General features: G+C 43.0%; 1 protein-coding gene across 1 annotated transcript; it reads left to right on the top strand.

Annotated features, from left to right (window-relative positions):
- The first annotated feature begins 5,908 nt into the window (after nt 1-5,908).
- b4galt1l (DP-Gal:betaGlcNAc beta 1,4- galactosyltransferase, polypeptide 1, like) lies at nt 5,909-26,197 on the top strand. Its single transcript, XM_079249830.1, has 6 exons — nt 5,909-6,602; nt 9,255-9,490; nt 15,193-15,380; nt 21,643-21,765; nt 22,209-22,313; nt 24,616-26,197. The coding sequence occupies exons 1-6, from the start codon at nt 6,287-6,289 to the stop codon at nt 24,743-24,745; spliced, it is 1,098 nt and encodes a 365-aa protein (XP_079105956.1). The 5' UTR covers nt 5,909-6,286; the 3' UTR covers nt 24,746-26,197.
- Nucleotides 26,198-26,328: the final 131 nt, after the last annotated feature.

Genomic DNA, 26,328 nt, shown 5'->3' with positions numbered 1-26,328 from the left:
TAATCAGACTTCATTCCAAAATGCTGAAAGAAGACTGTGCCAAATAAGATATTGATCGATGTAGCGAGAGATCATCGCTGGAGAGACCAGAGACACCATGCAAGATGAAACATCCATGAATACATCAGCTTCATCTATGTTTTACATGAAAACACGGGGAGAGTTTAATAATCTGTCCTGTGTGAGAAGATGTTTGTAATATTACTCTGCAACATTTGGTTTATTTTGATACTTAGGGAAGCAGTGGGATGAAAATACCAGTTTGACAAAGAGACGACCTTCTGTTGCACTGAGAAGAGTCATTCAGACAAATAAAACAACAAATAAAAATGGTTTTCTCCACACATCGGCTCCACATGCAGTTTTACTTTATCATTTATCATTTAAGGTCAAGTGTAACGGATTTGTTAGCACAACACAGCAGCATTTTTTTCCTTCTCAAATTCAGGTTCTGACTTCTAAAAATCCAAATAAATTGAACTGTGAATCAGTTCAACACTGAAATGATGAACTATGAAGGGAAATTATTCATTTTAACCAGCGTAAGCTGAACTTTTCACTAGTTCACAAGAAGCAAAGCTGCTGATCACCTAAAGCCGTGGAGGTGGATGTATCATCCCCAACGAAGGAAATATCAGACACAACGATAAACATGGAGAAATACTAGGAACTCAAGGAAGACCTGGAAAAGTCTGGAAGGTGAAAACAACAGTTGGACCCGTAGTCATTGGAGCAGTGGGGGCCGTGTCCCCCACGCTGGAGAAGTGGCTCCAGCAGGTACCTGGAGAAACATCAGACATCTCCGTCCAGAGGAAACCAGACTCAGGAACAGCTACAGCTAGATGCACACATAACGATCTTCCAAATCTGATATCTTTTTATTCGGTAGAAATCCCTCACATGAAGAGAAAACATCCGGCATTGCACAGATGTGATCGTACCGTTCGTGGCGTGCTCCGATAATCTCAGCACAGATAACGTTTCTGTCCCACATCTGATCTACAATCTAGTCCTTCAAGCCAGAAACCGTGCGTCATCTAACAAAAATAAAGAGAGACACGAGAGAAAACAACAACCGGGATGGAAAAGGACATATAAGATGAGGGAATGATGGTGATGTTGGGATGAACAGAAAAATCCCAAACAAAACAAAAAGAAAGACTTTGGAAAAGAGTCTGGAGTAGGGCTGCAACTAACAATCATTTTAATAGTCGACTAATCTGTAAATAACATTTTTTATTAGCCAGGATTATTTCTGTCCCGCCCACCATCTATGCTTCCAGTTGACGCAACTCTTTTTACATGTTTTACCCCACTCTCTACATTTGCATCATATGAATGTCACCCTGATTCCCAGTCAGTCACAATATAATGTCCTTTAGTAAATTTAAACTTAACAGCTTACTACTAATTCATTTTGAAACATTCAAACTTAGCTACAGTGTCATTTCCAAGCAGTACAGAATTTGCCTCAAAAGGAAACAAAATAAATTAAAAAAAATTTTAACATCTTAATTTTCATAGAATTGCATTGAAAGGATTATTTGCATCTTGAAAAAGCCTGTTTTGTAGGTAAACAAGGGCCAGAATCCTTTAAAACATTCCTGAATCCAATTTTGTCGACTAATGGTTGCAGCTTTAGCCTGGAGACAGCGTGAACTTTCTAGCCGTTATTGGACCAGTGTCTGCTCCCTTGTTCCCCAGTCAGCTCGCTTCATTGACTGGCTTCATTCCTCTCCATGTCACAACCCACAGTCCCGACTCGAGAATTGCCGGTTTACCTCCAATGCATGTCGTTAAAACTAAACATTTCTGATTCTTGCAATTGTCGGCCCGACCCCTTTCAGAACAGGAAATAAAATTCACTTTTAAAACACCTCCGACCACAGGATGCTCTGTGGGAAAATCTTATAAGACTTAAGGGGTTTTTTACCCCCCTTGTTCAGAAAGGGGGGTAAATCAGGACAAAAACAACCTGATCATATTTATGTGTACGCAGCTTCAGATACTGGATAACCTCCAAGTCTGAAGAAGATCCAACAGAGAACCATTTGACTGAAAACTGCCTCTATAATTCCTGAGTGACCTTCGACCTGGTCCAAATGCAATGCATCAGTGACTCATGCTGGAGTAGACATCCTGTTTCTTATCAGCTCTTATCAAGGAGTTCATTCCCACTTCCAGTAAACCCAACCAGCAGGTGTCAGATCCGGATTCCATGGCTGAAACTCCGTCCCAGCAGGACGTTGGGTTCATCCACCAAGTTCTGATGCAAGATCCGGTTCTTCTTCAACCATGTTTGAAAAGAAGCATTCGTAAGATTAAACACAGAGTTGTTTGATTGGTCTCCTCTGAAATAAACCCTGAACAGAAAAACTATCCTTTGTTTTCTACTTTTGTTCTCTCGCATTACTCAACCAGTCAAACCTGGTTAGTTAAGTGGCTGCTCCTATTTACCCTGTCAATCATTTACTAGGCGACGTTACTAACAGACACACTAAAGTCACACTCATCAGGAAGTCTAAAACTCAGGGGATAACCGGAACTACGTTGTATTATTTTCAAAATAAAAGACGTAGGCTCTTTTTATTTAATTTTTTTTTTTTTACACTTTTTTTCAGTCAATAGCTACCAATAACTAAAATAACTGTACGAGAAAGTATCTGGTGTGAAGCCAAAGTCCCCTTGCACACAGGAGACCAATAAATGAATTTCAGTCTGTTGTACGGAAATGGAAATATGTGACTCCATAAAACTTTGATGTCCACTACCATAGTCATGTTATCTCCCAACAACACTTTAAAAAAGTTTCCCAGCGTGAATTCCATGTCAGGAAACAGAAGACAATAACATGTACTCAACCAAAGAGGTGTTCAGTGCCACCAAAGACAGCCCAAAACCAAAACAAAATCTTCTTTTTTAGTCAACGTCCTGAATTGTTTTCAGTCTTTGATCTACAAAAAACAATTACAGAAAAAGATAGATGTGGTGGAGGAACATTTAGGAACATTCTTTTTTTGTCTTTTGAACTTAAATGTTAACACAGTTTTGTCCAAAGTTCAAAAACTAATTTTAATAACAGGAATAAGCTAAAAGACAGAAGACAAAAGATGAAGATGAGCTAAATGATGGACCGTGGCTGCGTCCATTTAAATGAGGAAGATCAGATGTCGAAAGCTACAATTAATAATTTTTTTTAAATCTTTAACTTTCCTGAATTTTGAGCCAAAACTCTGTTGATCTCAGTCTCTGAACTCCTCCAACACGTTGGTCCTAAAAGATAATGTGTATTTATCTATGATTTCATTTAATATGTTGTTTCTTCTGTGCATCTGTGCCATTGATCTTTAAAATAAGCTCATTTTTTCTTTGATCAATCATGTTAAATGATCAGATGATGGATTTCTATGTAATATGTCTATCTCTCTATGGTAAAATTCAGTTTGGGAATGCCCTTTGGAATTGCTAAATTAATAAAACTTGAAACAGTAATGCAACATTAATTTCTGATGATAATCATAATAATGGTAAGAAACTCTAAGATGATTCAGGTAAGTTTTCTTCCACATAATTTACCCACAAAATTAACTGTAGTCACTAAATTTTTTCTACCTAAGAGTTACGAAAGCAGTCAAAAGGTGAAAGTAAATTACCTAAAATCGTGAGTTAGAGCACTGCTTCTCAAATGGAGGTATGCATATCTCTGGGGGTACTTTGAGGCATTCTAGGGGGTACCTGAAATGTATATATATATATATATATATATATATATATATATGTTCTTATAGTTTAAAGAAAACATCCTTAAAGGGATGCTATGATGGTATTTGGAGTTTTCTGAGCTTTCTACAGTGTTACAGTGTTGATTCCTCATCAGACATGTGAACGACACTGTTTTTTATCACCTAAACGCATGTTTGAGTTTGAGTTTGAGTTCCAGCACTCTCTCCGTTTGGTTTCCATGGCGACGAAAAACGCGTCGTTTTAGAGAGTTTTTTCTACTTGGAAATCCTTGTGACGTCCTGGGGGATAATGGTTACCTTCTACTGGTTAACAAGGGCATGTACAAATACATCAGGCGGGTGGAAAACGTGGGATAAAGTTATTTCCAACGATGGCTGGTGAGTTTACCAAAGAGAGACATCCTGCTGCATTCGTTGCTGTGGGTTGCTGTTTTCCACTTCGTTTTCAGGCTCTGATTCAGGTTCCAACATGTAGGGCTGTATGCTATGTGTTGACATGGTATTTAGTTTTTTTTTTTTATTGAGTTCATATTAGCCTAATCCTTCTGTTTATGATATGTTACAATGACGGCGAAAGCAGGTGCGGTGCGCGCTCCCGATGTAGTGCAGTGGCGGGAGGCGGGGCTTAATGCGGAAGAGTCTCAATCCACTCGTTTTGCCCGCAGGCTGATCTGACAGCCTACGGAGAGGGTCGGTCTGAAGTAAATAAAGCCATTTGTGACAGTAACTCGATCAATCCCAGCCCTGGGCTCAGAAATAAAAAAAATAAAAAAATTAGCCTGAAATGCACATAATACAAAATAGTATAAATATAATATATAAATATTTAATATATGTCATCCAATGTAAGTATACATTGATAAACTGAATTTACACATAGATTTACACCATTTCATTCCTCCCAAAATCCCACATTCAGACGTGAACTGAACCCCATCTGTTTCGAGCCAAAGCATATTCATCAGTCACTATTGCCTTGACAACCCAAGCAATGGAGTCCTGGTTGAATTGTCGTAGAGATTTCCATTGTTTTGCACGGTTAAAAGTTTAATAAACCAAACACAAATGACAAAGTGCTGTATTTCATGTTCATCTTAACCAAAAAACATTGCAGTGGTCAAGGGGTACGTGGCTGAAAAAAATATTTTACAAGGGCTACATGTTCCAAAAGGTTGAGAACCTTTTTTTTTTTATTGATCGAAGTCAAATACAAACAATCTGACAACACTTTTTTGTTTGTTTGTTTTTTAAAGAAAACCATTTTCAGGAGCATGTACGGAAGCAAAGAAAAGGAAAATCATTATAGAATGCTGAACTAGTACATATAGACATACTTACATGTTAAAAAAATAATCATAATAATAACAGTAATTTGTTAGGGCTTAGGGTGCAAATTATACATTGTAAATAACTTGACAAGTTCATTCATTCATTCATTTTCCAAACTGCTTATTCCAATTCAGGGTTGCGGGGAAGCTGGAGCCTATCCCAGCTGGCTTTGGGTGACAGGCAGGGTACACCCTGGACAGCTTGCCAGTCCATTGCAGGGCCACACACAGAGAGATGAACAACCACACTCATGCTCACACTCACTCCTAGGGGCAATTCAGAGTGACCAATTAACCTATCATGCATGTCTTTGGATGGTGGGAGGAAGCTGGAGTACCCAGAGAGAACCCATGCATACACGGGGAGAACATGCAAACTCCACACAGAAAGGCCACTGACCAAACCAGCCAAGGATCAAACCAGTGACCTTCTTGCTGTGAGGCCACAGTGCTAACCACTGCGCCACCGTGCAGCCCTAACTTGACAAGTTGTATAGCGTATTTATTTTTCAATAAGTTCAAGGCTTTGATACGGGAAAGGAGCTCATTATGAAATATGTTAAATCTGGGTTTCACCTTAATAAATCTGAATTCGTGTATAAAAAAATTTGCAAGAATTAGGACATTGTTTATTAAAAAGTCCAATTCCTTGTTGTCCATGACCAAAAAGTTGAGAACTGCTGAGTTAGAGTTCGATGGAGCTTTTATTTTGGAAACCTGACCGGAAGTGTAACGGTAAATTTCGTCATCCGACAGAAAAGTGTCCTCACCGGAGAAAGTAACGTTTGTCTAATGTCGTCTAAATGTTCGTTGTCGCTGATTTAACTAAGTTTTAGAGACTTTACGTGAACTTTCCGCAGTGTGGGGAATTTTTTACGTCTTTGCTGTTTTTGACGGAGCCACTGAAGGGAGAAACTCCTTCCTGCTGACTGTACTCCTCCTGCTCCTCCTACTGTAAACAGGGCGGAAGCTCATGATCTGTCCGTGACGGAGCCCCAACTTTCCGCTCTGCTGTTCGCCTCCTGGTCGGTCCCATCTGCCTCATCTAAACCAGAAGTTTGAAACACTTTTAAGCCGAATCAAAGTAAGATGGATCACGGGAACAGCTAGCGGTCGGTCCGGAGAGAACCGGGGGAAACAGCCGAAGTTGATCGACCTTGGTGCCGCCACGTTTGCCGGGTTTCAGCGCGTCGCTCCCGGAGCCGCTCGGTCAGGATGACCGGCGACTCCAACATGAACTTTAACGTCCTGAACCGGACATGTAAGCTGGTGGTTCTCCTCTGCTTGCTTCACATCACCGTCACCTTTTTCTTCTACGTCCGGTCCTCCGCCACCCCGCTGGGCTTTCGGAGCCCGCAGTCCCACAGGAACGTCCTGCGGTACGGGCAGGACAGAGCCGAGGCGGGCAGCCCGGGGACCGACGCGCAGGAGGCGGGCAAGAAGCAGGGGGAGGCCGCGGAGGAGTCCCGGGACCAGGAGGAGAAGCAGGATCAGAAGCTGGAGAAATGTCCTGAGACGTCACCCCTGCTGGGTAAGACTGGGCGCGTGTGTGTAGGTTCGGGTCACTACAGTTCGGGTACATCGGAACCGGACTGGCATCAGACTGACAGAACCAAGAGAACAGGTTCAGGTTCCAGTTGGCTAAATACGGTCAGATTGAAATGGTTCGTTTGGACAAACACAGCCTGGTTCTCGAGGGGGATCTCTGGTACCGTACGTGTTCGGTCCAAAACCCAAATGACCCAGCAGACCTGACGGGACAAAGAGAAAGACTCAGATCTTGTGTCTTTGACTTAAAACCCAGCAGATACTTGACTCTGTTCCGCAGGTTTTATTCATGCAGAAGTTCGGCTGGGTTGTTCTGGCTCTGAAACAAAACCCAGTTGCTATGGAAACGTTGAGTCAGCGGATTTATGATTCATGGACAAAGTGGATCAGAACCAATCATATGGATCAACCATGACGACTGATGATTCATAGAAGCTGGAGTCAGCTTCGAAACATCTGAGACTACTTGGTGTGGAGTCCTAAACAGTCATAGTTGATCCAGATGGGACACAGAGAACTGATCCCCGGTGTTCTGACCAGCTGCCTGGTCCAGCTGCCTGGTCCAGATCAAACTGATCAGAACCAGAACCCCGCTGTAGTCCATGCAGGAGCTGGACTGACCCAGAACCACTGAAGTTGTTCATCCTGTTTAAAGAAAGCCCAGATGGATCGGTTCTGATCAGCTGGTTTCCGAGCTGAAAGAAAAGCAGCTGAACGTTGATTCGGACTAATCCCAGTTTATTCCCAGTTTAGCTCCAGTTCATTACCAGTAGGGTAGCATGATGCAGAAGAAAACGGGCTTTTTCACCAGATGACCTGACTGGTTCTGCTGCCATCTTGTTGACTGGACCCGCATGGAGCTCGCCTCTTTGTGACGGTTTTATCTGCATTTCAGTCAAACTTTATCTATAAAACGCTTTACAACAACACCGTTGATCAAAGCGCTGGAATGACACGAAGACAAATAAAGAAGATATAAAAATATAGGAAGATTTTAACATGAGTGACAACAGGCCTGGTCTGCTGCAACGCAGAGGGCATCACTGACATGAACGACTTTATTTATTTTTATTATCTTTTAATGCTTGTTTTTATTCGGCCCGGTCTCCAGTAAGTGTTTCATCCTGACGTGTTTTGTTTACGAGCGCCTGCACCAGTTGTAAACAAACGTTTACGGTCTCGTCTGCAGGCTGAAAATGGACGAATGAACATGTTGAGGTCATTTGCTTCCTACGTTGCAGGACTGCTGCTCAGGTCCATCGCCATGACGACGGTCCAACTACACTGCAATATTTCTGGTTTAATCAAATTTCAGTTTGATGTAAATTTATTCCCAGTTTAATTCCACTTTCTCCAAACTTTAATCAGAATTAATCAGTTATTACTTCCAGTTAAGGCAGTGCAGGTTTATTTTTATGTCACATTTCGTCGATGAGACGAATTAAAAGTGTTTTTTAATGACTTTATTTTTATTAAAGTCATGAAGTCAAAGTGTTGCGAATAAAATATTAAAGGAGAAACAACAAAAATGGATTAAAACAAACTAGAAAGAATAAAAAAAAAGTAGAAACAGAAGAATCTGAAACGAGCAGACGTCGTCATGACAAACATCAGCGCCGTTAATATACCAGTACACATGGAAAAACACCAGTAACTCTCCAGTATAGTAGTGACTACCAGTGGAACCAACCAGTTTCTATCAGCTTTATGAATACAGGACTGTTGACATGACCCTGGTTCGGACCCGCCTGAACACAGAATCAGAACATACCTGGACTGGATCGGCTGAGGGACATGGACCTGGATCGGTCCAGCTGACGGACCTGAACCGGTCCGGCTGAGGAACCCAGACCGGTCCGGTCTTTATGAATGTGAAACATGGAGAACTGGGTTTATTTCTCGCCGTGCCAGCAGGTAACACTGGTTCCTGTTCAGGACTCTAAAGGTGTGTCGGGAATGTGGGCTCCATCACTTCTGCAGCTTGTTAACCCATTCCTGCCCAGAACCACCAGGGATGACCCGCTTCACCCGTTGCAGTTTTCCCACAATGTTCCATCTTTTCCACCAGGAATTTGGTTTTTAATGATGAAAAAATCTGAATCAGAAAATCTCCATAATCCAGTTCAACCATCAGAACCAGTCTGCTTTATTTACTAATAAAACGAATAAATAATTTACAAACATTAATTTCCAACATCTTTACAACCCTGCACGGAGTCCATGAGAAGGTTCTGATGTGGTTCTGTGTTTGTAAAGAGACGGGAATAAAGTTTTTTTTTATTTTTATGGAACAACAAACCATAAAAAGTTTAAGTCACGCTGGACTTTTCCTTAAAACATCTTAGAAATGCTGCAGAACCCTCTCAGAGCACCTTATAACGCCTTAGAACATCACAGAACACCTAACGACACAGCTGAGCCACGTGGAACGCCACGGAACGCCATATTCCACGTGCCTCCTGCATATCTGTCCACCTGTCTGTACGTTGACCTGTCCACCTGTCTGTACGTTGACCTGTCCACCTGTCTGTACGTTGACCTGTCCACCTGTCTGTATGTTGACCTGTCCACCTGTCTGTACGTTGACCTGTCCACCTGTTTGTGTGTTGACTTGTCCACCTGTCTGTGTCCTCAGTGGGTCCTCTGCGGGTGGAGTTTAACATCCATGTGAGCCTGGACCAGATAAAGAAGGACAACCCCAACATCCAGTATGGGGGACGGTACAAGCCCAAAGACTGCGAGGTGCTGCAGAAGGTGGCCATCATCATCCCGTTCCGTAACCGGGACGAACACCTGAAGTTCTGGCTCTACTACCTCCACCCGATCCTGCAGAGACAGCAGCTGGACTACGGAGTCTACATCATCAACCAGGTGAGCTGTGATGTCACGGGGAGGGGGTGGGGCCTGGTGATTCATAAACCTGTCATTTCGTAATTAAAACTGACGGTTTCCATGGAAACGGTATAACTCCACCCACACAGGTACAGGACAACATGTTAGCTACAGAGAACTATGACATCATGGCAGGTCATTGAAAAGAGCCTGGAAACATTGAAAAGGTCTTGAAAGCTGAGAATCCAGCCTGTTGCGTAATCAGTGCCCTCGGGGTGCGGAGTGTTGTAGGGAAGAAACTCCCCCGCACCCCCCTTCACTGCCGCCAGAAGGTCATTTTATCCTCTCCAGGTGTGTGTCCTCACACACCTGGCGAAACGCTCTGAAATACGAACTTCGTGATCCAGCCATAAAAAACTGGTGACGTTTAAAAAAACTTCTGAAATGTCACTAAAATGTTTTTACTCTCGTGAGGTGGCTTGTAGAGGTAAATCACACACCTGTGTTTGCATTTGAGCGTCCGCGGACGTGATGTAGTGGGTCACGAGACCAGTCCAGGCAAAAATGGTGGTGTGACGGAAGTCAACGGTGAGATGCAGAGTTTTACCGGAATCTGGAAAAGATATGAGGGAGAAGGACCTGGAAAAGCCTGGAACAGCCTGGAACAGCGCTACACGGCTACCTGCAGCCATGCAGAGTAGGCTGCGGCGCCAAACGCTATCCAGTGGAAACATCTGGATTTGAAGTTTTAGTCTAAATATCACTTTTATCTTGTAACCCTGGAAATGCAGAATGCAGCTTGTTCCACGTATCATGTTTCCTGTGTGTGTGTGTGTGTGTGTGTGTGTAGGTCTTGAAACTGGTTTTAACAGCTGAAACTGGGTGTAAAAGATGAATTGTTACACCGTTTCGTTGATGTGATGTCACCTGGAGAGAAAACAGACGTGGTCAGTGACCTTCCAGGCTCTGCCCTCGCTGAGCCGAGACGAAGACGTTTCAGTCGGATCGCTCAGCTGGTGCACCTGGATCAGTTTACACCTGAAAGCAGCAGCTCCTGACATGCATTATTCAGGAGGAGGATCATCTGCTGTGTGTGTGTGTGTGTGTGTGTGTGAGAGGTCTTTTCTCTGACACACACACACACACACACACACACACAGACCTTCAGGTTCAGACAACATGAATCCAGATGTGGTGAGTGTTTTGTGGTTTCTGGGCTCGGTTCTGGTTCTGACTCAGGACTGCATGTGTTTACTGACACGTGTGACTTTGTTCTTCTTCTTCTGCTGTTTGTGACTCACAGTTGTTCTTCTCTTGTCTTTGCTTCCTCCTCCTCCTCCTCTTTTTTTTCTCTCTCTGCTCCTCTCACTGCCCTCCTCCTCCTCACTCCCCTCCCTGCCCCCCTCCCCTCCCCTCCCATCTGCATGCCAGGTGTTTCTGACCAATGGCTGTGGTGTCTGGAGCCATGTAGCCCCGCCCCCTGCTGAAGGGTCGTTCTGGTAATTCTGCTTCTTCTTCTTCTCTTTTTTTCTTTCTGCTGCTTGTTTCTGTGTTGCTGACACCTGAAGAGGGACTGGCTCATCGGCCAAAGCAGAAACCCCCACTCCTCCCCCCTCTGAGGAAACGGGCTCTGTTCTGAGCGCGCTCAGACCAGCAGACGTTGCAAAGAATACAAAGTCCAGCTCCATCCCATAATAACTGCACATCAGCTTATTTTTGTTTACCTACAGCAGATAGAGAACGTAATCACATCACAGTTAGACGGAATAAACCTGAAACGAGGAAATTCATGAAAACGAATACCGGTATTTAAAAACAACAATGAACATAAAATAAAATGGAATTAAACACAAACCTAATTCTCCAATGTGACCTCTTACCTGAGCAAGTCCAGCTCATTCATACAGCACTGCGGCTTGCCTTTGGGAGAGGGACAATTATAGGCTTAATTCGGGGTTTGTGTTCAGAAGGGGTTGAGAGCAGGGTTAGGGTGAGGTGACATCTTCACTGCAAGGACTCGCTTTGTTTTTTTTTTTGTTTTTCTTACTGGAGAGAGGGCTTATTTTCATTTTTATGATGCTTTCTCTAATTAAACATAATGCATGGATCTGATGCAGGAGGTGCTGCAGTTCGTTTCATTAGTTGGAACGTGACTGGTTTAAATGGGCCGGTGAAAAGAGCCGGGATATTTAATCATCTTAAACATTTAAAATGTGACATTGCATTTCTTCAAGAAACCCACCTACTGGTTAAAGATCAAATTAGACTTAAAAAAGGCTGGGTGGGTAACGTATTCCACTCCAGTCTCAATTCCAATACTTGTGAACAGCCATCCTGATACACAAGAAAATCCAATTTAAGGCAATCACTATTAATGCTGACTCTCAAGGTCAATTAAGGAAGGTCTCTGGAGTACTCTTCCAAAAGCCGGTAGTATTGGTGAATATATATGCCCCAAATTAGGATGACAGTAAATTTATAGGTAAAATGATCTCATTGATACCAAATCTGGACTCACACCTACTGGTCCTCGGTGGTGACTTAAACTGTGACAATCCCATTGCTCGACTGTTCCAATCCAATGCAAACCTCTCTAAAAAGGCTAAACTTCTGTTAGATTTCATGGATGAGACGGGACATGTTGATCCTTGGTGTTCCTTATTCCCACAGAGCAAGTCCTTCTCTTTCTTTTCCCCCGTGCATCATTCATACAGTGGAATAAATTATCTTTTCATTGAACAGAACTTTCTCGCTTATGTTACAAAAACTGAATACTTGTCCATTGTTGAATCAGATCATGCCCCAGTATTATTAGATCTTGAATTCCCTCTTTATAAACTGGGAGGCCCCTCTTGGAAATTTGATATGAACCTTTTGTCTGATATTGTGAAATTATTTAAAAAAAAAAAAAAAAAAAAGAAAAATGGATGATTTCATAGAGTCTAATAAAAAAAAGATGACATCTCCCCTTTTCTTCTCTGGGAAATATTAAAAGATCAGTATTCAATCTACGCCCCCAAGGTATACAAAAGAAAACTGGACCTTCAAACACAATATAATCTGAAAACAACTGAAAAGACGAAACGCTTACTGGAAAAAACCACATGGATACTTCTATGGACATAGAGACAAAGCTGGACGCTTATTAGCACACCAACTTAAGCGTCGCTCAGCTTCACAACAAATCCCCCAAATACAAAAAAGTGATGGTGAACTAACTTTTGACCCTGTAGAAATCAATGACATGTTCACTTTGTTCTATTCAAATTTGTATACATCAGCAATAACCGAAGGCTGCTGTGACATGCAACAATTCTTTAGTGACCTCAATGCCACTTCAATACCAGCTACAACTGAATCAAACAGAAATCATAAAAGCAATGAAGACCATGCAAAATGGCAAAACACCAGGCCCCGATGGGTAAAATTCAAATAAACTATCAGCTATCTTGCTTGATATGTATAATGACTCTCTATAACAAAACAATAACAAAATTAGACCTAAAAAATGGAAAATACTTAATCTATCCTTAATAGGGAAAATCAGCTGTATTAGAATGACCGTGCTCCCCAAATTCCTTTACCTATTTTAGTGTATTCCTCTCTACCTTCCTAAATCTCTCTTTCAGTCCCTTGATAAAGCCTTCATCTCTTTTATGTGGGACGAGAAGAAACCTAGAATACGTTTAGGACTGCTACAGAGTCCTAAACACCAAGGTGGCTTAGCCCTTCCAAATGTTTGTTATTATTACTGGGCCTCAAATATACAAAAAGTCATGTATTGGCTCTATACCCCCAATGCGTCCTGGTGCCTCTGTGAAGCTGCATGTGGCAGTGTTACTTCTCTTAGAGCCCTGGTTACTTCGACCCTGCCCACCACAACCTCAAAGTTCACTAATAATCCAGTTGTCATGCTGGAGGCACACGATTTCCTCCTGGTTCCGGTCATGGATGCAGTTTTTCCTGGTTTTGGTGGAACTATGTTTGCACTCATCGTACGGGTCTGTGAGCAGCGTTTAGTCTGCTGATGAGAAGGACGGCGTTCATTTGCCTTTAGTTCAAGTGTTGCAAATATGATTCTGATTAAATGAGGAACAACTGATGCTCAAAATCCAGAGATGCAAGGTTTTTACTTGTGTGCAAGGAGCCCAGAGTCTTTATGTCAGCCCTGAGAGGGGGGTCATGGGAGTCCTGCTTCTGCACAGGTGGACCCTCCCTTCCATGATATGCTTCTGATAAGACGCCACTCCCAAGGATCAAGGTTATGGTTAGGGTTATACATATATATATATATATATATATATATATATATATATATATATATATATATATATATATATATATATATATATATATAAAATACGTGCTTTGTTTTAGTAAGGCTCCTTTTCCTCATGAGGATCCCAACAGTGTCAAACAGATCTCCAGCTGAAACACTAAAATATCATAAAATATAAAGTTTTAAGCACTTTTTAGTCTGTCTGTTCAGTCTGAGGTGGAGCTGTGTTCCTGGAATGACTCGAGGCTTTATGAGGACATGGAGATATCTTCAGTCGGATGTTTTTATTGAGCGACTTTCATGGCGGGTCCTTCGGAGGGCTCTCTGCAACCCTCCCTGCAGGCAACCCTGATCTGTTTAAATCTGAGGAGGATGATGCTCACCTCAGACGAAGGAGGAACACCTTACCAGGGTCTGTGAGGAAGTTGGAATTTTTCTTTTAAAAGTAAAAATAAATAGATTTTTTTCTGTTTTATAAAGTAAAGAAATGAGTAAATAAATTACAGGCTCCTCGAGTTGATTTAGTTTTGATCCGTTGAACCTGCTGAGCGGTTCTGCTCTCCGGAGTTCACCCTTCAGATCCCTCTGGGGGTTGTTGTCTCAGCTGAGAGCTGATCGTGTCACGAGGCCTCCCAGCATGCACTGGGGCAGTAACTGTCCAATCTGTCAGGGCGGCGGTGCCGGTGCAGCTCATCGGCGTGACTGTGGCTGCGTCCGAATGTCCACATTATTCCCAAACCCCTCATTTACTACACAGGGCTATTTAGTGAACTACAGACTGTCAGCACGGGAACAACCATGTGTCGTTCCAAATCCAATCCAAACTCGTGTGAAAATATTTCATTTTCTTTGATTATATTTTATTCTTACTTTGTTACATATTTATTTAACAAATAAGGACATAAGATATCAGAGTTTTTCTTCACCTGCGTTGACGTTCGTGTTACTTCCGTCACTTGGAGCTCCTGGCAGCAATGCATTGTGGTCTATATTGACCCGTCTAGTGACCATCGATGCTCACTGCTTTGCATTGTGGGTAACTTTGAGTGCACTACTTTTTCCTGTCTGGACATTCAGACACTCCTAGACGATGGCGTGAGCGCTATGTCGGGAACAGGGTGGACAGCCTGTGGCGTCACCTGCTGAGTTCACGTCGGCTGTTTTTAGAACACATGAAGAAGAAACATCAGAACATCATCAGAATGTGAAGGTCTGTCTGATCAGAAACATCTGCCCCATATGGAAGCTTCCTCAGTCTGGGAACATCTCTGATCCGATAAAGGTCCCTCTGACCTGGAAACTTCTCTGATCCGGAAACGTCCCTGGTCTGCAGACGTCTCTGAGAATTTAGAAAATCTCACCACTTTAACCTCCTGCATCCTGTGCCTGGTCCCTGAAACTCAACTGTATGGATCAGAACCAGGTCCTGACTTGTGTGTGTGTGTGTGTGTGTGTGTGACAGGACGGCGACGAGACCTTCAACCGGGCCAAACTCCTGAACGTGGGCTACATGGAGGCTCTGAAGGAGTACGACTACAACTGCTTTGTGTTCAGTGACGTGGACTTGATCCCCATGGACGACCGGAACACCTACAGGTGCTTCGAGCAGCCGCGGCACCTGTCCGTGTCCATGGACAAGTTCAGCTACAGGTGAGTTCATACATGTTCAGCTGGCTGTTCCGTGTCTTCTGCTGCCTTCAGGTCAGGAGTCACATGACCTGGTTGCTATGTGAGAACAAATGAGTTCGTCAGGGTTCTGCTGTTACTGACAGCAGGCGTGTCAGTAACAGCTGGACTTGCACACACACCTGTGTGTGTTCAGGGCGTGGACATATTTTCCCACTAGATGTTGAATTCACACACTTGTACTTCTGAACATAAACATTTTTACACGACGTGTAGAAAAGCAAGCAAAGTGCAAACGCCGAGACTGGAGACAGGTTGGACATTCACAGAGCTGCATTACAGCATCCCTGCTGGCTCAGTCTGTCCTCTGGACAAAATTACTTTCATCTCTTTGGAGCAGTTCAGCAGGATAAAATGGGAATGCTGCAATGATTCTGGGAACGCTGGAAAAGTCTCATCTGTACGCAACTTTTAGACCCAAAAAGCCTTCAAACAGTTGTGTTGGGTTCAGTCCTCAAGCTGCAGATGCATCACGTCTCTGCCGTCACATCGCTGTTTTAATGTCTTAATACTGGACGATTTAACAATGTCTCTTTTTAAGATCCTCCTTTCAGTGTTTACTATTTTGTTTTTGTTAGTTTTAGCTTTCTTTACACAATATATTGTTACACAGCACATAGTTACACAGTATGTAGTTCCAGTATTTTGTTTCAGAGGATAGTAAGAGAGCACTGTTTCCATTTACAATAAATGTTACCTGAAGATGAATAGGCAAACTAAAGATGTTTGGATTGATTTAAACCAAACGGAAACTTCAGCTGGTTAAAAGTGAAGCCGAATGCAATAGTGTATAAAACTGCAGTTCCCCCTTCATCCACTAGGGGCTGCATCCATTTTAGGTTTAATAGGTCAGGTTTACCTTCATGACAACTGTGGGGGGCCTGTTTAAAAGTAATTTAATCTTGAAGTTCAGCAAATTTAGGGGCGGGTCCTTTTGATTGACAGGTACCCGATCTCCTGCTTCAAGTAAGAAGAACGTAGAACAACCGTGGTTTTTAGCCAGTTAACAACGTGACTTAGCTTTAGCCCGCTTACCTCCGTTAGCTGGTTAGCTCCTGTTATCTCCGGGTTAGCTCGGTTAGCTCTTAGCTACAGAAAGCTCGGAGTTCGCTAGATGTCAATCATCCACCATAACGCTGACAGCCCCCCTCTCAGCTCCACCTCTTTGCCCATATTTGTATATGCCTCTGCTTAGATGGCGATGGTAGGAAGAAGAGAAACCTACAAGTGATGTCACAGGGGCTCCGTCCATGTTTTTATGTACCGTCTGTGATTTAAACTGAGCTGAAATTCATTCTTTCTCCCATTCTGTTAATCTAAGGAGGAACGCGAGCTGTTTGTGATGTTCAGCGACAGCCAGTGACGTGCTACAACTGCTGTCTGCACGGTGTATTAATGCAGAATTCCTTTGTACTAATGAGTGATGGAGCTTTGGGTAGGTCTGATGACAGGTGAAAGCCAGAGTTCAGAACAGGTTCATCCGGATCTTGGCTAATTTCAGTGTGAAGGTCTGAGGAGCAAATCCAGGCTAAAGAATGTGGCGACCGTCCGGGTACAATCAGAACAAAGCTCTCCTCATGACACACCTGTCCTACAGGTATGTGAAACAGATCTTCAGGCGAAAGAGGAAATGACCTCAAACATCTCCAACCCTCCCTTCAGCGTTTTCTTCCACACACAACTGTCTGATTGTGGATTAGCGGCTAATCGCTGTGTTGATGATGTCACAGAAGACTTGGAGGGTTCTGTTCTGCTTGAAAACCAAGCGGAGGAACCCAGAACCAAACCCAACTTTATCCCATGTTTCTGTGAAGACGAACGGCAAAGGAATTCTGTGTGTTACCATGAAACATATTTTATTCCCAGTAGAACGATATATCAAACGTTGATATGAATCATTGTGAATCTGATGCAGCAACACGTCTGTAAAACATAGAAACGGCAGCAACAGGTCTGTAAAACGTAGAAACAGCAACACGTCTGTAAAACGTAGAAACGGCAGCAACACGTCTGTAAAACGTAGAAACGGCAGCAACACGTCTGTAAAACGTAGAAACAGCAACAGGTCTGTAAAACGTAGAAACAGCAACACGTCTATAAAACGTAGAAACAGCAACACGTCTGTAAAACGTAGAAACGGCAGCAACAGGTCTGTAAAACGTAGAAACAGCAACACGTCTATAAAACGTAGAAACAGCAACACGTCTGTAAAACGTAGAAACGGCAGCAACACGTCTGTAAAACATAGTAACAGCAACACGTCTGTAAAACGTAGAAACGGCAGCAACAGGTCTGTAAAACGTAGAAACAGCAACACGTCTGTAAAACGTAGAAACGGCAGCAACACGTCTGTAAAACGTAGAAACAGCAACACGTCTGTAAAACGTAGAAACAGCAACACGTCTGTAAAACGTAGAAACAGCAGCAACAGGTCTGTAAAACGTAGAAACGGCAGCAACAGGTCTGTAAAACGTAGAAACGGCAGCAACACGTCTGTAAAACGTAGAAACGGCAGCAACAGGTCTGTAAAACGTAGAAACGGCAGCAACAGGTCTGTAAAACGTAGAAACGGCAGCAACAGGTCTGTAAAACGTAGAAACGGCAGCAACAGGTCTGTAAAACGTAGAAACGGCAGCAACACGTCTGTAAAACGTAGACACGGCAGCAACACGTCTGTAAAACGTAGACACGGCAGCAACACGTCTGTAAAACGTAGAAACGGCAGCAACACGTCTGTAAAACGTAGAAACGGCAGCAACACGTCTGTAAAACGTAGAAACGGCAGCAACAGGTCTGTAAAACGTAGAAACGGCAGCAACAGGTCTGTAAAACGTAGAAACGGCAGCAACAGGTCTGTAAAACGTAGAAACGGCAGCAACAGGTCTGTAAAACGTAGAAACGGCAGCAACAGGTCTGTAAAACGTAGAAACGGCAGCAACAGGTCTGTAAAACGTAGAAACAGCAGCAACACGTCTGTAAAACGTAGACACAGCAGCAACACGTCTGTAAAACGTAGACACAGCAGCAACACGTCTGTAAAACGTAGACACGGCAGCAACACGTCTGTAAAACGTAGACACAGCAGCAACACGTCTGTAAAACGTAGACACAGCAGCAACACGTCTGTAAAACGTAGAAAAAGCAGCAACACGTCTGTAAAACGTAGAAACAGCAGCAACACGTCTGTAAAACGTAGAAACAGCAGCAACACGTCTGTAAAACGTAGAAACAGCAGCAACACGTCTGTAAAACGTAGAAACAGCAACACGTCTGTAAAACGTAGAAACAGCAACACGTCTGTAAAACGTAGAAACAGCAACACGTCTGTAAAACGTAGAAACAGCAACACGTCTGTAAAACGTAGAAACAGCAGCAACAAAAGGCTGGAAAACTAACTGGTACCAGTGAAAAACAACCAGACCAGCATTTATCAACTAAGTGAGCTGGCAGCAGGTCAGTAACATGACTGATGGAGGTAAAAGGAGCATTTCAGAGAGGCAGAGTCTCTCAGATCGACAGAGGTTCTCTTATCTGAGACCTACTGGGTCAAAAAATTCTTGAACAATTTCTGAAAAATGCTCATCAGCATAAAATTGTGAAGACTTTTAAAATCCCACCACATATGGACTGTTGCAGGGAGGGAAGAAAAATCTGGATTCTATAGGTGCCTGTAGCGCTACCTAGCAACACCTGCATCCAACTGGACTCCAGCAGTCTGACCAGCTCCTGTCTATGACGTCCTTCACTTGTGTTGTTCTCACTCTCAGATGGAAGTCCATTTGGATGAAAATAGAATGTACTGTCCCAGATATACAGATATACAGTCCCAGAAAAAGTCACTAGACCACCAATGTTTTCCAAACGGATGTACCTTTGGCTCTACCAGGCATTAAAATTTACAGGAAATTTTGGAAAGCTAAGCTGGTTTCATACTTTTTTCACTGACTTTAATATCAAAAGATTTAGAGAACCTGGAGGAATCTCTGTATGCATGGGACAAAGCTGAGGGTTTAAAGTAGATGCTGGTGATCTTGGGCCCCTCTGGAAGCTTTGTAGCAAAACCAGACATGATTCTCTACTGGAAACCAGTGCATGGACTCAAGAAGGTTCCAGAAACCAGTGTGAACCCAGTTCATCCTGAAACCCACACATGCAGGTTAAAGCTCCATCATATGTGAAGAGGATCCAGAAACACGCCGTCTTCTCTGGACCAAAGCTCATGAAAAACTACTAGAACCTGGAACCTTTTGTCCACAGACAGATCAGAGCGTGGAGGATCGTCAGCTGATCCATCTGTGGGCTGGAGGAGAAAAGTGGGTGGAGCCTGTCCATCTGCTTCCTGTCAGAGTGGACAAAGTGCTGACATGGACGCTACAGAGGAAGAGATGACCCGGCCATTTGTCAGACCTCTCACTTCCTGTTTTCCTGTCCGCACAAGAACACCTCCTTCCAGATCACAGAACCTGAACTCAGTCAGAACCGGTTCTGTTAAAACTGATCCAATCAGGTTCAGCCTCTGTAATCCCTTCAGAACCAGTTTTGGGTCAGTTTAGGGAAAATAAAGGTCCGATTGTTTAACTGAGGTTGTTCCAACACTGAAATCATTCATTAAAAGTAAAAGCTGGATATTGATGCTTTGCTGTGTTGCCTGGCAACCGACCTAAACGATCGTAGACCATAGTTACATCAGCACATCTGTCATGGTAACATGTTGATCATTTTGTGAAACTGTAGGTTAAAATGGAGCCTGATGACTTCTGGACCAAATATCCAAACCGTTCTTTGGTTCTGGTTTAATCGGTGTGAACGCAGACCAGTTCACCAGAAAGCACCGAGGATCCGAGCTTCCAGGATGAAGCAACAACCAGAACCCGTCTGTCTGGGAGCACTGAGAGATGAACCCTCAGATTGGACCTGATGGTTCTGGTTCTGCAGAACATGAAGCTGTGATAAAGTTTACGTCTGGAACACGCCGGAGATATAAACAGACCAGGCTGATGGAGGCCGAGTCGCTGCAGCCGCCTGGAGGAACGCCATCAGAAATTACTGTAGTTTTAACACCACTTGTTCCATCTTCTCCTCCATTCTCATGTTGTTTCCTTGGAACTGATGCTGCAGCAATAAAACAGATTAATCAATCATGTGATTTAATACTGATCATCATCGTCAATTATTCAGCAGATGTGTCGTCAGAGTGGTAAATTATATCACAAACTGCTGATATTGACGTTAGAGCTCGAAACATTCTTGCTTGTATCAGTGACAGAACGTTAACCTGATCCTGATCTAGAACATGATGCTCATCTAAAAAAACTGATGCTGATCTAGAACATGATGTTTATCTAGAACCTGATACAGATCTTTTCTTAACCCCTGATCTAGAACATGATACTTATCTAGAACCTGATACAGATCATAAATCTGACCCTGATCTAGAACATAATGCTTATCTAGAACCTGATTCAGATCTAGAACATGATGTTTATCTAGAACATGTTCCAGATCCAGATCTAGAACATGATGTTTATCTAGAACATGTTCCAGATCCAGATCTAGAACATGATGTTTATCTAGAACCTGTTCCGGATCTAGAACATGATGCTCATCTAAAAAACTGATGCTGATCTAGAACATGATGCTTATCAAGAAACTGATCCTGATGTAGAACATGATGCTCGTCTAGAACCTGATACAGATCCTAAATCTGACCCTGATCTAGAACATAATGCTTATCTAGAACCTGATCCAGATCTAGAACATGATGTTCATCTAGAACCTGTTCCAGATCTAGAACATGATGTTTATCTAGAACCTGTTCCAGATCTAGGACACAATGTTTATCTAGAACCTGTTCCTGATCTAGAACATGATGCTTATCTCAAACCTGATCCAAATCTTGTTCCTAACCCTGATCTAGAACATAATGCTTATCTAGAATCTGTTCCAGATCTTGATCCTGACCATGATCTAGAACATGTTTTTTCTCTAGAACCTGATCCTGATCTAGAAAATACTTCTCTAGAACCCGATCCTGATTTTGATCTAGAACATGTTGCTTATTTAGAACTTGATTCTGATCCTGATCTAGAACATGATCCTAATCTAGAACCTGTTACAGAACTTGATCCTGACGTGATCTAGAACATGATGCTTATTCCGATCCTGATCTAGAACATGATGCTTATCTAGAACCAGATCCTGATCCACAGTGTCTCTCGCCCCGCAGGTTACCGTACAACCAGTACTTCGGGGGCGTGTCCTCCCTGAGTAAAGACCAGTTCCTGAAGATCAACGGCTTCCCCAACAACTACTGGGGCTGGGGCGGCGAGGACGATGACATCTTCAACAGGTACAGCCGACACTCCTCGCCATCCTGCGGCCGCGACCTTCAGCTCCAGTCCAGAGGTCCATCCTGCTGCAGGTTTTAGAGGTTTTCCTGCTCCTGCCCACCTGAGTCAGGTCGACGGCTCATGTTTCAGAACCGTGGAACCGGGAACCGTATAAAACCTGCAAGGTGGTGCTTAAGGACTGGAGCTGAAGATCCTGGTGACCAGATGATCTTCTGAAGAGCATCGCTGTCTTCAGGTCATGTGGCGCCACCTTGTGGCCACAGAAACCCTCTTCAGTTCTTAGTGTTCCACATTTATGAAAACTAGAACTGAAGCCGGTTCTGGGTTTGAACCCAGCGGATCGGACCACGCTGGAGCTCTGCCATTGTTTTCCGTCTCACACACACCTTCACCGCGCTGATGAAGAGCAGCAGTCTTCATCACACTGCTGATGTCTCCACAGGTTGTCCTTCAAAGGGATGTCCATCTCCAGACCCAACGGGGAGGTCGGGAAGTGCCGAATGATCAGACACAACCGGGACAAGCAGAACGATCCCAACCCTCAGAGGTACACACACACACACACACACACACACACCTCCAGTGACAGGTAGGACTCAGACATGTCAACCCGTCTGTATTTATCAGCTCGTTTTCAAGCAGATTGCAAAACATCGTGCTTAATAGAGGGAAAAAAAACTCAGGAATAAATTAAATAGATGAGAGCGTTCAACGAGGCAAAGACGATGTCGCTACGGCTTTGGTTTAATCGTCATGTGACAGCCGTACTCAGCTGTGAAGTCACGTCTGCAAACCTCATCACGGAATGAACGACTGAAGTGTGGAAACAAAAAAAACAAGGAGGATAGAAAACACTTCAATTTGTGAAATTTCTTGCTGAAGTCAGTAAAGACCAGTTTTACTGAGTGGTGTCGCTCTAAATGTTCAGATCTGCATACTGGGTCCAGTTTAAGCTGCGATGCGACTCAGAATTCCCTACGGTGACAGCAGTTTCAGCCTCTTCAGTCTCTGTGACGGACATGAAGTTCTCCGTGTCTGAACCCTCCTGGAGAGTTTAAAAAACAGGATTTCTACCTGATCTTTGCTGGTTGAAGCCACGTAATGTCCGATATGCAGTCTCTGCTGGTTGGAGTGCATGCATCTGTGTGTGCGTGCAGCATTTGGGTGAAACTGTTTTGTGTAGAACAGAAATCATGTAGAAAGAAATGAGGATCTTTGGTGCAAAACACACGAAAAACAGATAGAGCAGGAAGCGTTCTGTTCCGCTTGAAAACACGAAGCAGTGGATGACGGCGAGTATGCTGAGGGACTAAATGGGCTGCAGAAACGCAAGATGGAAAAGAAAAACATGAATTTAGGATATGACCCATGCAGTTTAAATAAAACTTCATATAATCTGGAGGATTTACCTGCATTGATGCAGTTAATCTCGTCATAAATTATCTCGTGCTACAGACTGCGAGCCAAATGAAATCCTCCAAGCCTGCAATTATTTGGTATTAGGTTGGGTCAAATATTAAGCATCCAAAGAAACTTTAAATATCTGTAAGCTTGTTTTTAATAAACATTTCATGCATAGTGGACATACAGTGGACACCTATTTACAATCTTTTTTCTTACATATTCATGAATGAGGATGGTATTTTTATAAATAAACTGCTTCAGTGGATGTTAGTGAGTCATCCAATATGTTTCCACTCACTGGAGAATAAATAAATATATGATATAATTGAACATAATGTAATTACACAACTTTGCCTTTGCTGTAAATCGGAAAAGAAAATGATACAGCTGTATTTAATACAAGATTTACATAGTATAATTATGATTATATATTATTTTATAAATGTTTTATAGAATACATTAAATTAAATAATAAATTATGATCTATTCTAATAAACAAAAATATTGCATATGTCTGTAAAGGTAAAAAGGTTCTGTACTAAAAAAGTTGCATTGTTGCAAGGAAGGGTCAATAATAATTTTAGATAATTGGATAAAAATGATAATAACAATAATAATGCTATGCTAATGCTAACAATGACTAAACTGTTTTTATGTAATTGGATCTAGTTGTAAATAATTTATTTAGCCTTTATAAATACAGTTTCCTGGTAGATTTGGGTGGATTTGTTGATATTGATAAGTCATACCGCATCTCTGGATTGAGTAAAGTTTGCCTTCCTTATCTGTTAGAAACTGGTCACTGCAAACTCCCAGATTGTTGATCCACTTTTTCCATGAAGGTGAAGGTCCTGCTAGTTTCCATGGAGACAATGCTCCTGCTGGTTTCCATGGAGGTGAAGCAAGCAAAGCTTTTCCTAGCAATGTTTTCTTCAGGAGGAAATTTCTACTGTTTTCCAGGTGAATTTACTGACAGTAACATACGTGTTGGTTCTGACACGCCTGTAGTAATGTCAGCTGTCTGTGGAGAGCAGGATTACATGTACAGCTGTGAAGCAGACCTGCTTTACTTGGTGTGAACAGAAAGGAGGCAGGAAATGAGGTTATTCTCTAGTTCAGGTCCGAGATTCTGGTTCTGGTTTCTGCTCATCAGAAGTCTCCAGAACTCAGGTGTGGATTTGGCTATGTTTGATCCTCTGGTTGTCGACACCTCCTGAACCTGTACGGGTCGACCCGGTACCGTTAGATCTGTAGAGGTGAAAATATTTCCATCTAATTCTTCAGATAAAGTTTTGGTTCTGATCCGTGACACATTCCAGTGAAAGGTGAGCTAATGAAACATCAGAACCGGAGCGTGGAGAAAAACTGGACCCAGAGGGACTCATCTGTTTGTGGATGTTGGTGTTGTGGTTCTGATCTTATGGTTCTGTTTGTTGTGGTTCCAGGTTTGACCGGATCGCTCACACCAGAGACACGATGGACAAAGACGGGATCAACACTCTGAGCTACCGGGTGCTCAAGACTGAGAAACTGGACCTTTACACCAAGATTACAGTGGATGTGGGGAAGCCTTGAAGGTGAACCCGGGTAGAACCGGAGCTGGACCCGCGCAGTACAAAGCACATGCTGCCTTTGACACTTGAAGCTTTAATTTCTGGTTCTGGTCTGATTGGACCATTGGACCAGACCTGCTGGATTTTGCACAGACTCATGTTTGTGTTGTTTAATTTGCAGCGGGCCAACTCGGTTCTGATTGGTCAGCTGGAACCAATCAGCAGCTTTATTCTGAAAATAGGACGAACGGGAGCGGACCTGCAGGATAGGTTCTTTAATGGTGGTGGTTGGGGCGGGGTTTAGACCTGGTTCTGGATCAGATGGGGAACAAGACGTTTGATACCAGCAGCACTTAGATTTCTGATCAGTCCAGTCAGAAGGGGCCGAACCTTCCGAGCAGCGGATTCAGGTCTGGTCCCCACCCTGATGCAAGTCCCGGTTCTGGTCCGGATTGGAAGTTCTGGAAAAAACATCAGATCCATTTTTATTTTTTTAATCTGGAGCTGTCTCTGTGATGTGGATCAGAGTTGGTTCTGGACCGGACTGGACCCCTTCACTGCCTGGTTCTGTAGAAGTACGATGTGAAAACAGACCGTTTCCACGACAACCATCAAGTCTGTGTTGGATTTATCATAACCATGTCACATTGGGTCATTGATCAGAGTACTGATAAAGTCATCAATCAGGTTATTGATCTGATTAGTTCAAGATTATTGTTTTTTTTTTGTGAAACTTCAGTTCGGTGGTTCTGATTGGTCAGCTGGTGCTGACTCCGCCTACATGAACACTGGGTTGACTAGTTGATTAGTTAACCCAAAGAAATAACTTGGACACATTCGTCTCCATGACAACTGAGCAGACTCCACCCTCTGAAAAAGACTCTGAGGCAGTGGTTACCATGGAAACATGCAGTTTGATGGAAGTTTACAACCGGGACTCTACCAGAACCGGATCCAGCACCGCACCAGAACCAGTGGAAGAGAGAACCTGAGGACCAGTTTCAGATCAGGACCAGGTCTAAACTCCATCCCGTTAAAGTGATTGATAAGTAGTTCTGATCAGTGATTGATGAATGTGTTGATAAATCTAGCTGCTTGATCAATTAACCAAGAAAAAGCAACTAATCGATAAATCGCTGATCAGAATAAATAAGCATGTGACGTTGTTGATTTCAGCTGAATTTCTTGATTTTCTATGTGTCCTTACTGCAGAAGTTGGTACCAAAGACTTTATTGATCCTGTGAATGAGATCACCTGACAGCTGGACGAGCTCGTCTAATTGACAGCAAATATTGATCAGTGTGTATGTGTGTGTGTTTGTGTTTGGGATGTTTGGTTGTGGGTTTTGTTTATTTGTTTACCACAGACCAGAAATGTCAATCTGAAACAGTCACCTGTAATGTGCCTTAAAGTGAACCAGTGTGATGCTGAACTGGATATACTGGTTTGACTGGTGGAGGGAACCAGTGTCGAACGATGATAAATAGAACTGAACCCAGATCAGAGTCCTGTTGTTACTTCCTATCCGGGGTCTAATGATGCATTCAGGGGATTCTCTGAATGTTGGAAAAGAGTGGAAAACAGAATGACATCATGTCCATCTC

Source organism: Telmatherina bonti, assembly GCF_933228915.1.
Source record: "Telmatherina bonti genome assembly, chromosome: 12".
NCBI classification, from domain to species: Eukaryota; Metazoa; Chordata; class Actinopteri; order Atheriniformes; family Telmatherinidae; genus Telmatherina; species Telmatherina bonti.
The sequence above is the reverse complement of the archived record's forward strand: the minus strand, read 5'-3'. Positions and strand labels throughout refer to the sequence as shown.

Excerpts from the sequence above, each read along its gene's own strand:
- b4galt1l (XM_079249830.1), top strand. The coding sequence starts at position 6,287 with ATGACCGGCGACTCCAACATGAACTTTAACGTCCTGAACCGGACATGT. Across the intron at positions 6,603-9,254 it reads TGAGACGTCACCCCTGCTGG|TGGGTCCTCTGCGGGTGGAG; the intron begins GTAAGACTGGGC and ends CTGTGTCCTCAG. Across the intron at positions 22,314-24,615 it reads AACGATCCCAACCCTCAGAG|GTTTGACCGGATCGCTCACA; the intron begins GTACACACACAC and ends TTGTGGTTCCAG.